Source organism: Diceros bicornis, chromosome 11 (genome assembly GCF_020826845.1).
Source record: "Diceros bicornis minor isolate mBicDic1 chromosome 11, mDicBic1.mat.cur, whole genome shotgun sequence".
Classification (NCBI taxonomy): Eukaryota; Metazoa; Chordata; class Mammalia; order Perissodactyla; family Rhinocerotidae; genus Diceros; species Diceros bicornis.
This window is the reverse complement of record NC_080750.1, coordinates 16,174,626-16,189,824: the sequence shown is the minus strand read 5'-3', so window position 1 is coordinate 16,189,824 and position 15,199 is coordinate 16,174,626. Positions and strand designations below refer to the sequence as shown.

The 15,199-nt window shown below is 35.3% G+C and overlaps 1 protein-coding gene across 5 annotated transcripts in view; it reads right to left on the bottom strand.

The window, feature by feature from the left end:
• The window catches only part of AFG2A (AFG2 AAA ATPase homolog A), a 326,176-nt gene that overhangs the window by 226,871 nt on the left and 84,106 nt on the right, over positions 1-15,199 (bottom strand). For all 5 annotated transcript variants that reach the window (XM_058550013.1, XM_058550015.1, XM_058550011.1 and 2 more), the window contains 2 exons: positions 11,082-11,135; positions 8,831-8,910 (listed from right to left, as the gene is read on the bottom strand). In XM_058550013.1, coding sequence (XP_058405996.1) covers positions 8,831-8,910; positions 11,082-11,135 — 134 coding nt within the window. The remainder of the gene's footprint in view (positions 1-8,830; positions 8,911-11,081; positions 11,136-15,199) is intronic.

Below are 15,199 nucleotides of genomic sequence, written 5' to 3'. Positions count from 1 at the left end.
TTATAACAAATTATTATACAATATGAAGTTTTTAAAATCATTCCAGTAAAACCTTCACTGATTAGTACTCATTGGGAAGGTTGCTTTGAATTTGGGAAAGAGCTTTGATATTCGATGAGCTTGGGTTCAAATGCCAGATTTACCACTTATTTTTTGTGTGTAATCTTGTGGAAGAGTTACCTAACCTCTCTGAGCCTCACTTTTTTCAATCAAAACATGGGAAGGGTCATACCGTCCTCAAAATTAAATAAAATGTATAAAGGATCTAGCATACTCCTTAGCACAAAGGACATGTCGATATTAGTTACAAGCATTAACATTATTATAATTATCACTATGCAAACTAGCTTACTGAAGATGTCCAAAACCTTTAAAGTTATTTTAAATCAAACTAACAAAGGGGTGTCTGGCACATAAATGTTTACTGAAATAAAGCATGAACGTGATGTACAGTAGATTTTCAGAAGCTAGGACAGCACAGGTCAGCAGATACATCCAGATTCATATTGCCAGTTCCCTACTTAGCCTTACTTACAACACGCTAGAAAGTAAACTTCCTTCAAGTTTCCATGAAAACCACTAACACAACAATAAGATAAGAACTGCTCCTCTGAAGCCCTTCATAACTATTAGGCATGCCCAAAACAGTGAGCCTAACAAATAAACTAAAAGACACTTTGTTTCTACACGATGTATTAGTAGGAGATTGCTATACTTTGGTAATAAGAGCTCTTTATATTTTAGTCTTAACTGTGTAATAGCTATTCAAATGCAGTAATAGCTTGGCTCTCAGGGTCCTCAAGGAATGATTTATTTTGAATAGCTAAAATTTCCAGACAGGGATATTTTTATACTTTTCATTCTCATATTTTAAAATGATATTTTTTAAAAAAATGGAAAACCTTCTAAAACAGAATATTTTTCAATAATATACAATAAGATTGTGTGCTCAAATGCAGAAATGCTTCACTCAAGAAATAGACTAAAGAGGAGAAAATCTCCACTTCTTTGGTTTCTTGGATCTATACCAAAAGAAGTTCTCTTCATCTGTTTTTTCTACCCTTTTTTGTGTATCTTCTAAATGAAGGTACTTTTTTTTCCTGGGGGGGAGGGTAGGTGGATACTGATTCAGGACCATCATTTATATGCTCTAAGTGTGGCTATCGACACAGAATTTGGAACCCAGTGACTTGGGTGCTTGCTTACTTGAGAAAAGACTCGATTTGATTTCCCGATAATAAAATAAGTGTGACTGAATGGCCTTCTGTGGAGAGGGTAACATGGTGACCTTTCTACAAAATTAATTAGTATACTAAGGATGGCAACAGTCTTTTTTAAAATGTTTGCTCACCAACCTAAAAAGTATGATCCTCATTATTGTTGCTACCCTTTGTCATCCTTTGATTATTGTTGCTATCAGTTACATTAAAAAGAATATCTATCATTTCTATATACTTAGCACAACTGACAAAGTTTTGTTAAGTCCAGACCCACTTTTAGAGTTAGTGTGTCCAAAAACTACTGATTTTTTTGAAGACAGCAACGCTTAGCACTTCATTAATCCTTTTTAGAGCTCTTTTACAGGTAAATGTACTCCAAAGCTTACAAATGATTCTTTATATAATGAAGATGACGATGCTTCTATGGACATAAATGCAAGTGACAAAATTCCAATAGACAGTCTCTGTGTTTAATTTAAAAAAAAAGTTGGTTCACAAATGACACTAAAACATGGCAAAGTCAGACTCTGCTAGCAACCAGCTGAGTGAACCTAATCTCTAGTTTCTCTGAGCCTTCATTCCTTTACTCAAAAAATAAATGTGTGGGTGCTTCTTTGCTAGACACTGTGCATCCAAGATAAGAGGACAAAGACGTTACCATTCCCTTGAGGATTAATAATTACTAGCATGCATCAATGAGGAAGTATCAATGTATTAGATAATACATATATAGGTCCTTCTAGTTTTAAAATTCTGTGATTGTGTGTTGGTATTATGTAGTACCTAAGTAAAGTTATTAATTCATTATGTTTAATGAAATATTCATATTCAGAACTTATTACTGACACCTCCAATCGGGAGCTTCTAAACAGAAAGAGGTGAAACTCATACTTGTCCAATTTGCTATTTGTTGTAGGAGGAGATGGTGGCTATATGTAATTAATGTTGAAGATTAGGTGAAGGGAATTCTGTAGATTTCCATTACCCATGCTGCCTTTGCCCTTTATTTCCACAGATCATTGAGAGCTAGGTGGAGAACAGCATAGTGAGAATGTTTTATGGGCTGAGAAATATTCTTGGCTGATTTTCAAAGCCGCAGTAGGAAACAAAAACCATAAAACTGACATCGTAGGAAATCAAAACCAACTCCAAGAAAAAGTTTAAAAACAAATGTGTAATCACTAACATAATGAAATGATTTCATAACACTTTATTATCTTTCAAATTTTTTATGAAAAAAAATGTTCAGCTGTAGAAAATACTGAAGCTAGACTTTCTCAATACATTAATTCTCTTTTCCCTTCAGAAGCCAAGCCCCTTTTCTAAATTATTCCTATTCAAAACTCATCTAGTGCCATGGACCGAAGCAACTTGATGCTATCTTAAAACGAGTCGGTAACTACAGCCACAGACCAAATCTGGCCAGCCAACTGTTTATTTGATTACATATTCTCTATGGCTGCCTTTGCACTACAGAAGCAGAGATGAATAGCTGCAACAGAGACTGCGTGGCCCAAAAAGCAGAAAATATTTACTAACTGGTCTATTACAAAAGAGGTATGCCAATCCCTATCTTAAAGAAATCTCACTGCCATGATAGCAATTATTACACTGATTTTATTTTTAAATACTAAAAATTTCACAAGAATGATATATGTATTTACTTTTCAATTCCTCCAATAAAATAAAATGCCCCATCATCCCTTCATATGATTTCTAAATTATAGACCAACAACTCATGTATCTGACTTAAATTTAAAAATTTTTTCTACTATATATATGTATTTTTTGTGTGTGTGTGTGAGAGGAAGATCAGCCCTGAGCTAACATCCATGCTAATCCTCCTCTTTTTGCTGAGGAAGACCGGCTCTGAGCTAACATCTATTGCCAATCCTCTTCCTTTTTCTTTTTTCCCCAAAGCCCCAGTAGATAGTTGTACGTTATAGCTGCGCATCCTTCTAGTTGCTGTATGTGGGATGCGGCCTCAGCATGGCTGCAGAAGCGGTGCGTCGGTGCGCGCCCGGGATCCGAACCCCGGCCGCCAGTAGCGGAGCGTGCACATTTAACCGCTAAGCCACGGGGCCGGCCCTCTACTATATATTTTTAAATGTCATAAAGAGTTCCAAATGGTAGGTATCTGAATTTGTTTCTTAAAATCTACCTCCCACACTTCCACAGTCAATATTTAGGCTCAGAAGAGACCTAAACAAGGCTAGCCAAATATATATACTCTAAACGCAAGCATTACCTATGATGATTTTCTTGGTGCATGTAAAATGCAAGCAAACTTTCATTTTACAGCTACAATAAGAGACCTATGTGTCCTACAACAACAACAACAAATTCCCAATTCCTAGTAAAATGCTGCAACAGGTCATCTCTCTAAGGAAAGTCATACCTTTAATCTATGCTATAGTACTTAGCCACAATGCACAGACAAAACAGAAAACAAAAATAGATAACTCGGCTATACTTTATACAACTATTATAATGAAAAATCTGTGACACATTTTCCATTTCTTCTTCTCGTCTGTTTTCCTCAGGATTTCTGTTTAATATTAAAATTTTACCAATGTGAGAACTATGTTATATCTAAGGTGATTAAGTATAAATTAGGGAAAACTGCATAACAGAACACACACATTGAATTTAGCAACTTGAAACATAGATATACAAAATAAGAGTGGTTAAGAGTATTTAACAAGTGGTTATTGTTAGGGTTTCTTAAACATAAAAAATACTCCTTAAGTATTTAGATACATAAGAATTTTTACGCTGATTTAAACACCCTTTTTCTATCCGAAATCCTGATAGCGTTAAGAGACAGCGTAGCGCAAACAGCATTAGATCAGACAACCTGAGTTTTAGTCTTGTTTAGGCCACAAAGAAGTTATGTGCCTCTTCTTTTAAATTCTAGGGACTTCTGTTCCTTGTGAAGAATAAAAGGTTACACTAGATGACTTCTAAGAATTTTTCCAGCTGTAAAATTTTATGATTTTATGAAATTTTAAAAACCACCATAAAAATCACATTAAAAAAATTTATAACCCTCCTTGAAAAGTGTCATTTAGAGAAATGATGCCTACAAAAATTTCCTCTACAGTGCTTAGTGTCATGAATTCACTGAATTTACCTGAAAACTGGATATGCTGTAAAAGAGGCAACCCCATTTCCTGACTGTTATTTTAAAACTCAGAGCTCTTTCCAGAATGCTGCTAAGCCTGGAATCTTCATTTTCAGTGAAAGTTGGCTCAGAACTTCTTACTTTTTTCCCCAGCCACTTCAAGTGGAAACCAATTCTGGACTATTAAGTGCAGAAACAGCTATATAAGAAAGCAGTTGTTAATATCACAGATTCTCCAATACATCACAGAAGATATCATGGTCAGCTTTTAACTGAGCACTTAATCTTTTCCATTTTTCCATATATTTAATCATCTTTATATTCTAGTCATAAAACAATATCCCAAACATTTTTTATATAATAGCATTGGCTTTATAAAACAGATCTTCTCTTTCTTCCAAATAATAATGTCTTTCTTCTATTTATAAGATACAAACCTTTTTCATATTTTAAATTTTTGAAATCAAGATACCTCTTGGAGTTGTGATTTCTCGGCATCACTTTACAGTTTAAGGCTACATTTTTCAGTAATGGTAGATAAAATAATCATGTGTCTTACAACCGATGGCATCCTAGAATGATGAAATGCCATAGTGTATGTCATCTGTAGGATACTTTTTCTCATTTCCCAAATGCTTCATTAGAACATAATGAATGTAGAACATAAACTCTGTTGGGGCAGGATTTATTTCTATCTCTATTACTATATTTCTATCTATATGGAAATTATTATAAGAATTTTCAGAAATTATAAGAAACACTAAAGTTTTTAAAGCAGTTACTACATGTCAAGTACTATGTGAAGCACTTTACATGTACTTAATTCCAACAACCTACAATTTATTACTATTCTCAACACTTTACAAATGAAGAAACTAAGGCTTACAGAGGTTAAGGAAATTGCCCTAGGTCCTGGTCACTGTTTTATCCCCAACACAAAGCCTGTTGCAGAGTGAGCATTTAATAAATATTTACTGAACAAGTGAATGAAAGAATGCTTGCAAAGGGGTATTACAACAGCCCAGTTAGACAGATAGGGTCATTACTAATGTTAAGTCACGGAGAAAATGCACAATAAATACAAGCTTGAACTTAGACCTGGAATCCTGGAATCTGTGGTGTGGCAGTTCAGTCAAAAAGTGGCCTAGAGTATCTGCTCTAGAGTCAAAATACCTGAATTCAAATCCCAGCTCTGCTACTAGTGATACATGACCTTGAGTAAGGTATTTATGCATCTATATGCCTAAGTTTTCTCACCTGTAAAAACGAGATGAGAATAGGACTTATACCTCCCGGGGTTGTTGTGATGATGGGAAGTTAATACAACAAAAGGCCATAACGTGGTAAGTGAGGTCCAAAGGGTGTCACATTATTTGGAAGTTAATTAAATAAACAAGATGGGCCTCTCCAGCTAGTGACTCTAGGTTCCAGAGATATGCTCCTAGTACGAAATCTCTTCTAGTTTGAAGTTTGGTATTACCAAGCAATCAGTGTCAGCTGATAAGGATGATCTGGGATCCTGTAACTAGCTAGAATGTCCTCAGACAGAGAAAGTTGTTCTAGGAATCTCCAGGTTAGTCAGTGGTCATTTCCTCAGTCAGAGGAGACTGGGCCAAGAGAATATAGTATACGGGGACTCACCCTCCACCTCTCCACTTCTGGGGACAGCACCGCTGCCTAAGACAAGGTCGACTGATGATTTACTGCCTAGCTTGTGCTCCCCTCCCCACTATAACCTTGAAAAAGGTAACAACTTAAGATAGCTGGATGGGAGGTGGGGCAGACTACTGGAGCCAATTGCCAAATGTATAACATCCTACTTTGCATTAATGTAGAGGCCTTTCTGTGAGTCTTTTTCTTTACCTATAAAGCACTTAAAACAGTTTCTAGTACATAATAAGCACTAAATGAATGTTACCTAATATTATTATCAGCCCAGTATAAGTCAAATCTCTTCCGTACCTCAGTGCCTTACTCCTGACCATATTATCTATTTTCCAAAGAGCTATGCTACTTAAACAGCATTTTCAATTTTCCCAAATGTTATAACGATCACTGAAGCACTTTGCAAAGGGAATCTTAACAGCATTTCCTCCAACTCACCATATGAATTAAGACAAAAAAAAGTCTTACTCAGAACACCCATAATTTAAATGGGCATACAGAAAAAGTAGTATCAGGCTTATTTATTTTTCAAGTCCTAAAGAAACTTAAATGGGGCAGGAAGGAGGAGAAAATAGTGACTGTAATTAGACACTTTTACGTAAGCATGAAAAATCTCTTTCTGAAAACACAAATATTTCTAAAGCTAAGCAAATAGTATGTCTATGCTCTGTTTACAATGCGCTGGTTGCAATCCTCAGTTCCATAGCGAATCTGGGTAACTTCAAATAGTCAAAATAATTGATTTAAGGATAGTTAGGATAGTAAGGACTAGCATATAGCATAATTCTCTGCTCAATTTATTAAACATCTTGAGTTTGGAAATTAAAATCTTGATAAGAAGAAACAGTCTTCTTACACACTGTCATTTTTGGACTAGCCATATGGGTTTGATCTGAGTATTATCATAGAAAACAGATAATAACTTTGAACAGATGAAAGCAATGACTATTCTACAGCCCAATACATAGAAGTGCTTTCTAGTTCATGAAATTTTTTATTTTTCTGTTTTCTGTTTCTTTAACAATGCCTAAAATTGGTTTAGTATTTTGGGAATTTTATACTTTTGGTATTTACCAAGAACTATTTTTTCAATTTCTAGAAATTGTGTTCAATTCAAATAGCTGAAAAACAAAAATATACATGTGGAAGTTTTATTAGTTTTATTTTTCAGGTAACAGCAATCTAATTAGATAAAACAAGCACTTTCTAGGCAATGCTGGCCCATCACACAATTAGGGAAAAAAACCCTGAAAACAGAATATCACTCTGTGAGATTCTCATGGCTATAAAAAACAAACTATATAAGATTTAGTGCAACTAAGGCACAAGCAAAACTGTCCATTTTGGACTATTAGCATTACATTTGCTCATGAGCCTCATCTTTGTTTTCTGAAATGTCGACTAACTTGACCAAAAATTTTTCTATGCAAAGGAAACTGCATAGAATTTATTTGTACTTGATTTGAATGAGCCACTGAGGGAGGGAGATATACAATGCACACTATGATGAAGACTATCAGAGGAAATGATATCTAGAGGCTGCAAATCATTAGCATCTCTAATATATTTACAAATTCCCACTGAGCCAAACTGTCTGCAAAAACAGAATACTTCTACTAAGTGCCTTGTCTGGTTTCTCACACCATTTCATTTCAAAAGCATTTCATGAGAACTCTGCTACATATTCTACCTCCCATCTGGTTCATATTTAACAATGTATCCCACCCTATTCCTTTTTAGGCCCCAAAAACAGATGTCTCTGATGTCACATAAAGGTGGCACGTCACACTACTTCTCTGGCTTCTTTTTCTTTTCTTGTAGTTAAGGTGAACTTGAGCTATTTGTAACCTTCTGTGCCATCTCACCTCAGAAGTAATAAAAGAACCTAAGTACTTCAACTCACAAAATAAAAAGACTGGTAGGGTATTTACAGGATATCGAACAGATGGGGCAAGAGCAGAGAGAGCTACCTCCTAACAATCATTTCCTAACGACAGTTTAAACTCTCATCTGCTGAGGCAGCTCTTCCTAGGAAGGAAGAGAACAGCAATGCCTCTTATCATTTTAATACTGGGGACTTACAAGGTGCCTTCTGCCATCACTGTAATTACCATCAGGAAAACTTTTATAATCAATACATACATCAGGAAGCTATGCTCAAAACACACAAATTAACATTCTCGAAAAATGAAGTACTTGTAGTACATATTCCTTAAAGGACCTCTGAACATTTGTTGAGAAAAAAAAATCATACTTGTAAACAGTTCTAATATATACATATACACATACATTCTGTTTTAAAGATTATAAACAATCCTCTTTATTGCTTGAGATTTGGTAACAAAACTATTAATACTAATTTTTATTCTACTGTAATTAATTATATTTTAGGAAACATGATTTAATCCAGAGAACACTAAAATCTGTGCAATAACATCTTTTATTATAACTGGGTTCTACTGTATCATACAATTATGCTTAATTGAGTTTTGTTTACAGTTTTAATTATGTTTATAACAACTCTAATTTTGATAGGCAGTACTGGGGGGGGGGTGTCTCTGTAGATAATAAACTATAAAAATTAACTCAGATGTCCCAAAAGGATATCAGTGTTTTTCAAAAAACAAAAATCGTATATGAAAGTATTACAAAGTGATAATGTGAAATAATTTAATGGATATACGAGAAAAAAATTACACGAATTGAAAAATATTTTCTTTCAGGCAAAATGTATTAATAAATAAAATTTGTATAAGAAATGCTATTTACTCTACTCTGTAATTGCTAATATTTAATAGCAGTCCTATTAAATATTTCTTACCTGCCCCTTTCAACTGCTAAGGCATCAAGTTCGTCAAAGAAAATGATGGAAGGAGCCACCACTCTTGCTTTTCGGAAGATCTGGTGAGAAGAGGGCCACATTAGCTTTAGATCAGTGAACTCCAGAAAAGTCTGTAGTTGGTTTTAGTTTGAACACTGTATTTAGAACAAAATCTACTATGTACACGTGAACCAGCCCAATCACTTTGTATATACTCTATAACAGATGTATACACACTTCATAAGAGATGTAAAAGTATCTTCTTCCACAGCGCTTACTTGCAAACAGAGACAAGACACCAACACATATTCACAGAGGTGTGTACGAGGCAATTTCGTTAAGCAATCAGACAATCTCAGTTAAAATCCCAGCTCCACCACTTAGTAGCTGTGTGACTTTTAACAGGTAACTTTACTTCTCCAAACTTCAATTTCCACATCTACAAAATGACTGCCTCAGAAGATTATTTTAAGAATGGAATAAAAAAAAGAATGCAAAGCATTTAGCACAATGCTTATAACACAGTAAGAGCTCAGTAAATGATAGGTATTATTAACTAACACAAACACATGTTTAAAAGAAAAACCATAGATGTGTAAAATCAGCCAGAGATCTGCACATAAAACACCCATAAACCCAAACGCCACATGCCTTGCTCATTACTCTTAAGACTGTATGGGAAAATAATGGTTGATGTAAAGCCAGGACAAGAAAAATGACCAAAACTTGGAAGAGCATAGGTTGGTTAGACCAGAAGTCAATCAGACTACCAATATCAGAGACTGGCCAGATAGCCATGGGGGTGATATGTGGAAATGGGCTAGAAAAAAGTCAGCATAAGCAGAAAGAAATCCAAACGTGTGTTCCCTGTAACCTAGGTCACCATTTTCTGGTCACAAGTAGCATGATCATAAAAATACAAAACATTCATCAAAACAATATTAATAAACATTACCTTTTTCATATTTTAATCAATGATAGTGCTGTCATTATCAGTTAACGTTTTACATAATTACCATCATCTACATTTTAAAGTAAAAAAATTGGATAAAAAGTAAGTTAAAATTCTTTCTCAGATAAAAAAAGTATTCCAATCTCTCATACTCCTGGTTGGTACCCAGGTATTTCACCACTGGGGACCATCCATTCCATTGCTGTTTGTGTGTTCTTGTTCTTGCTTAGCTTCTTTGAGGATACAGGGTGTCTGTGTGAGGCAGGCCAATTTCTGCTTAGGAAAACCAAGAGATTTGGTCAAATTGCTGTAGTCACCTGACTCCAGTGTCTTGATTTTGCATGAATTTACCAGTTGTGTAGCTTCCAAAATACAAAGCAGTGGCCTATCAATCAGGTACTGGCTTTAAAGCTTAGGAGAGAGGAAGGGGATGCATGGTCTAAATCACCAGGCAGAGATAAAATAAGCAAAATAAGAAAAGTACAGTGAAATTTTCATACACTAAGCATATTCACTTTAAATCTTAAAGGATTTAAATCTCATTCTGAGATCACGTGTTCTTTGTAAGTATAGATATATCACTTTTTTAAATGAAACGCTGGTAGTTTTTAAAAACATCTTTATTTAGTATAACTAAAGGCTGGTAATATTATGTTTAAAAACAAAAACAAAGTACATGCTTCCCCCTCTATCTGAAAGTTTGCTTTACACCACTTCACTTTTACAAAAGGTCTATATTAGTACTTGTTTTCACTAACCAAAAAATATCTGAAGAGGATTTTCACTTTTACAAAAAAAGGTGAAAAGCAAAAATAGCATTCAGCATGTTTTGTAGCAAGCCATTCTAGAGGCAGCACGCACCCCGAGCAGCAAGAGTCCCCAGGAACTACACTCAGCATCTCTGCACCAAGCCGCCATAGCTTTAAACTGTGTCTGTGAGCATCTGTGCTTTCTCTCGATTTATTTTGGTAGGTTATTTTTTGGGTCTGGGAATGCTCAAAAAATTTCCCCATATAAATTAACGGTAATTGCTTCTTCACTTTATACCATTTCAGCTTACAAAAGGTTGCACAGGAACGCTCTACTTTCGGATAGTGGGGGGAAACCTGTATTGCAGATGATCAAAATTGCATTTTTAAATAATCATGAAATAATATTTGCCAGAAGAAAAAATATACCGCTAGAATTTGGATTTGGAAATTTCAAAATCTGTAACCCAAAACAAAATGGAAACCACACAGAAGAACAGACGTGTGGTTCTCTTATGCAGAGTTCTACTTAAAGGCATAATCTTCTTACCTCTCTAATTGCTCTTTCAGATTCACCAACATATTTATTCATTAATTCAGGCCCCTGCATGAAAAGAAAACAACTGTTCAATGTCTTTATAAATGCAACCACGTGTACATCTTTCGATTAAAGAAAAAATATATGCAAAAAAGAAAAAGAGGTAAAAATAAAAAAAAAAATCTGCTTTTAATTAAATTAGTTCTCCTAGCATGTTTATTTTCACTGGGTGTTATTTATGCCTCAAAAATTAAAGGCACTCTGTGTTCCAAAAACTACACATCAATACAATGAAATGGCTGTGACTAAACATAATAGTTTAACATCCTGTTCATCACCTGTCTACCCATCCATCCATATTTTTACTATGTATCAGGCATGTTGCTAGGCATTATGGATAGAACAATCTAATTGGGAAGACCAACAAAGAGATAATATCCATGTATTCCCAGGTTTAACCAGTGGCTGGTTCTAAGTAAGTCTACTTGTCAGTTTGGATCTAAATCTACTAGATCAATAGCCCTATCTGACAAGAAGTAAGACCTCAGAGCTATTCTTCTTACGACGCCATGATAATCCCTGAAAATGGAATGAGAATCACGTAACCCACATTATTTTATAGTCCCTGAATATTTCCGATGTAAACGCTGCTCTCAAACTCTCTGCTCTCACTTGACTTGGCCACATAGACACTGACTATACAGATCTGCAGGGTCAAACACGCTTTTTTCAGCCACTATCTTAGCCAGAGGAGACAACTCTCATAGAACAAAATCGCAGAACCACTAACACTACTAACCCTTAGTCAGAGTGTCATATTGTGACAATGACAATGACCCTAGTCACCCTCCAAAGTGTATATTCACTCAGCCTCTGTCTGAATCTCCCTTTAGACATCTCCACTCAGTACTTCATCCAGTTGATAAGAAATTTATATTCCCTTCTTGCATCCAGGTATTTTAGAAGGGGTACCAAGGATGAAATGTGTGGACTCCTGGTAATACAATTTATCAATTTTTACTAACTAGCCTTCAACAGAGAATCTCTATACAGGTCGCTGGTCTCTCCCAGTAATGTACTGTATATGACTGATGCAAAGGTGCACATTTTTTTTTGCCATTTAATATTTCTGAATTTTAACATTTTTTATTCCTTAAATACTTACAATATCATATATTGTATGAAAAATGGTAGGCTTTCTTTTTTACCACACACTTATCTATTTCCTCATGATACATAGTCACTATATCACAAGAAGTCATGGGATATTAAAAAAATAATAATAATAATGCTGTCCTGAGAATCACAACTATTCCTTTCAGATACTGAAAAAAAGTTTGTGCTTGTGATTTCAATAAAATAAAAAGAAATAAATGTTTGTACTACAATGTCTTTCTCAGCTGTGGAAACTTTCTCCCACTGTACTCATTGTTCTTCCCAGCACATGGCTTCTACTGACACCTTTCCCCACACAACCCGAAATCCAATGGACGTGTGTGTGTGTGTGTGTGTTTGTGTGTCTATGTTTCTCTCTCCACAAGTGTGCACATAGACACACAAACACACAAATACCTTATTTTGAACAAGATTCATATTCTATCCCATGTAAACCATAAGTCCAGACAATTTAAGGGATGTAACTAGACGATGGCTTGAGTATTTCCTAAACTATTCACATCAATTACTGACTGATTGAAGCACATGGGCAAACCCTAGCAGAATGTCAACTAATCCCACAAATTGGTATGGGCAATATTTAGCTCCAGTTAAGATACCATATTACAAAGATATTTACCATATAGTATGACAAGTACTAGGACAAGGCATGCATAGGTACCACTGAAACACAGAAAAGGAACTGCTTAGAGTCAAGGATGCTCCTAGAGAAGGTAACATTTCAGGTGAATCCTCAGTTGATTCATTCAAAACTCAAAAATATGAAATACATCAAGATCCAGGAAGAAATCAAAAAGGTCTCTGATGAGCCAAATTAGATGTTACCACATGCACTTTAATTGTGGAAGAGCTCTTAAGGTCTTTATCCAGAGTTCATTGACTTTTCAGTTATACACAAGACTAACAAACTTGAGTAGAACTGATATAAGAATTTAGTATAGGTGGGGGATAGAGCCAGGGAGAATACAGCAGTCAATAAGGCTACTTAAAGTGGGAGGCAGGGGGTATGTCAAAAAAAAGTTAAGATTTTATCCTGTAAGCAAGAAGAAGGGTCTTAGCGGAGTTAAAACTGATAATAGGGGTATTGCGGAAAGATGATTATAGCCACAATATAAAGGATGGTTTGGAGGAACACATAAGACCAGAAATAAGAGAGATCAGTTATGAAATTCTTAAAATAGGAAAAGTGAGAAATGATAAAGAACAGGACTAAGGTAAAACAATAGGATGGAAATGAGAAGGCAGCCACAGAAACTATTTAAAAAGATAAAGTCAGGGCTGGCCTGGTGTGTAGTGGTTAAGTTCACACACTCCGCTTCAGAGGCACAGGGTTCGCAGGTTCAGATCCCAGGCACGGACCTACACACCACTCATCAAGCCATGCTGTGGCGGGGTCCCACATACAAAATAGAGGAAGATGGGCACAGATGTTAGCTCAGGGCCACTCTTTCTCAAGCAAAAAGAGGAAGATTGGCAACGGATGTTAGCTCATGGCCAATCTTCCTAACCAAAAATAAAAAAGATAAAATCAACTGAATTTGTTATAAATAGCAAGATATGAAAGTGAGAGAGAATAAGAGGTGTAGGAATAATTCAAATTTGACTTAGTACTACTTTTGATGTTCATGATCATGACTTAATTCATGAAGGAAAAAAGGATGCTCAATATATTCCGTGTAGCAAGTCTCAGAAATATGTATCTCATTAAAAATATTTCATCACACAATAATTAAAATTAAAAATTTTGTAATCACAAACATAAGTGCTAACATTTACTGAATGTTTACTATGTGCCATGAACTGTTCTAAGCACTGTGTATGTGTTAACTCAGCTATGTAAAATGTCAAAGAGGTACAGAGTTACCATGGTGATTTTCCATCTGTGAATAAATTAAAGATCCACACCAAATCTACAGCAGGAAAGATCACAAACAAGCATCTAGCACCTTCATCATTTTGCTGACATATACAGAGACTGAATCGTTCATTTTTTTTCATTCAATGAATATTTATTGTAGGCCCTTAATAAATATTAAGGGCCTACAATGAGTTTATGGTTTAATAGGAGAGATTAAGTATATTCTTTAAAATATAAAAATATAGTGGGGCCAGCCCGGTGGTACAGTGGTTAAGTTTGTGCACTCTGCTTCAGCGTGCAGAACCTGAGAACAGCAATATCCCAACAGCAATAAGCACCACCTAGCGCCCAGAGCTTGGCTTCTAAATTCTAAGAACTTGGCTTCTAACTTCTCCACCAAAAGGTGTCAGGGCTTCTTGGAGAAATGGCTGATTCCAAAGCTGGGGCAGGCAAAGTATAAAATGAGTCTGAAAATCTTAGTGCACCAGACAGTAAGAAAGTGCTCAGAGTGATAAGAAACATGACGAAAAGCACACAAGAGCCAGCTTGAAAGAGTGCCTACTAGCTACAGTGGTACAATTGAGGCATCAATACAAATAATGACAGTAATGAATGATGACCCACTGAATAGCATCAGAATTTATGAGTCCATGGAGATTTAATGAATATAAATAAATGAAATATTTGTTAGGGAATGAGAAATTTATATAGTCCCAAAGTAACTACCCACAAAGTAATATTAACTTTACAGGCGGAAAACAGTAATTTTACAGTGGAGAAGCCTGGCAGACACCACCATGATCAAAGCTAACATTAGTGGTCATGAGGCAAATTAAAATCAAGTATCACCTGACAGGATGCAATGAGAAAAACTTAGCATTAATTCTACAAAAAACCTGAATCTAATCATGAGGAAATATCAGACAAACACAAATTAAGGGATATTCTGTACAATAACTGACCTGTAATCTTCAAATTGTCAACATCATCAAAGTAAAGGAAGGACTTGAGGAACTATTGTTCCCAATTGAAGAAGACTTAAGAGACATGACAAATATAGCACGATTCTGAACAGATCATTTTGACATAAAGAACA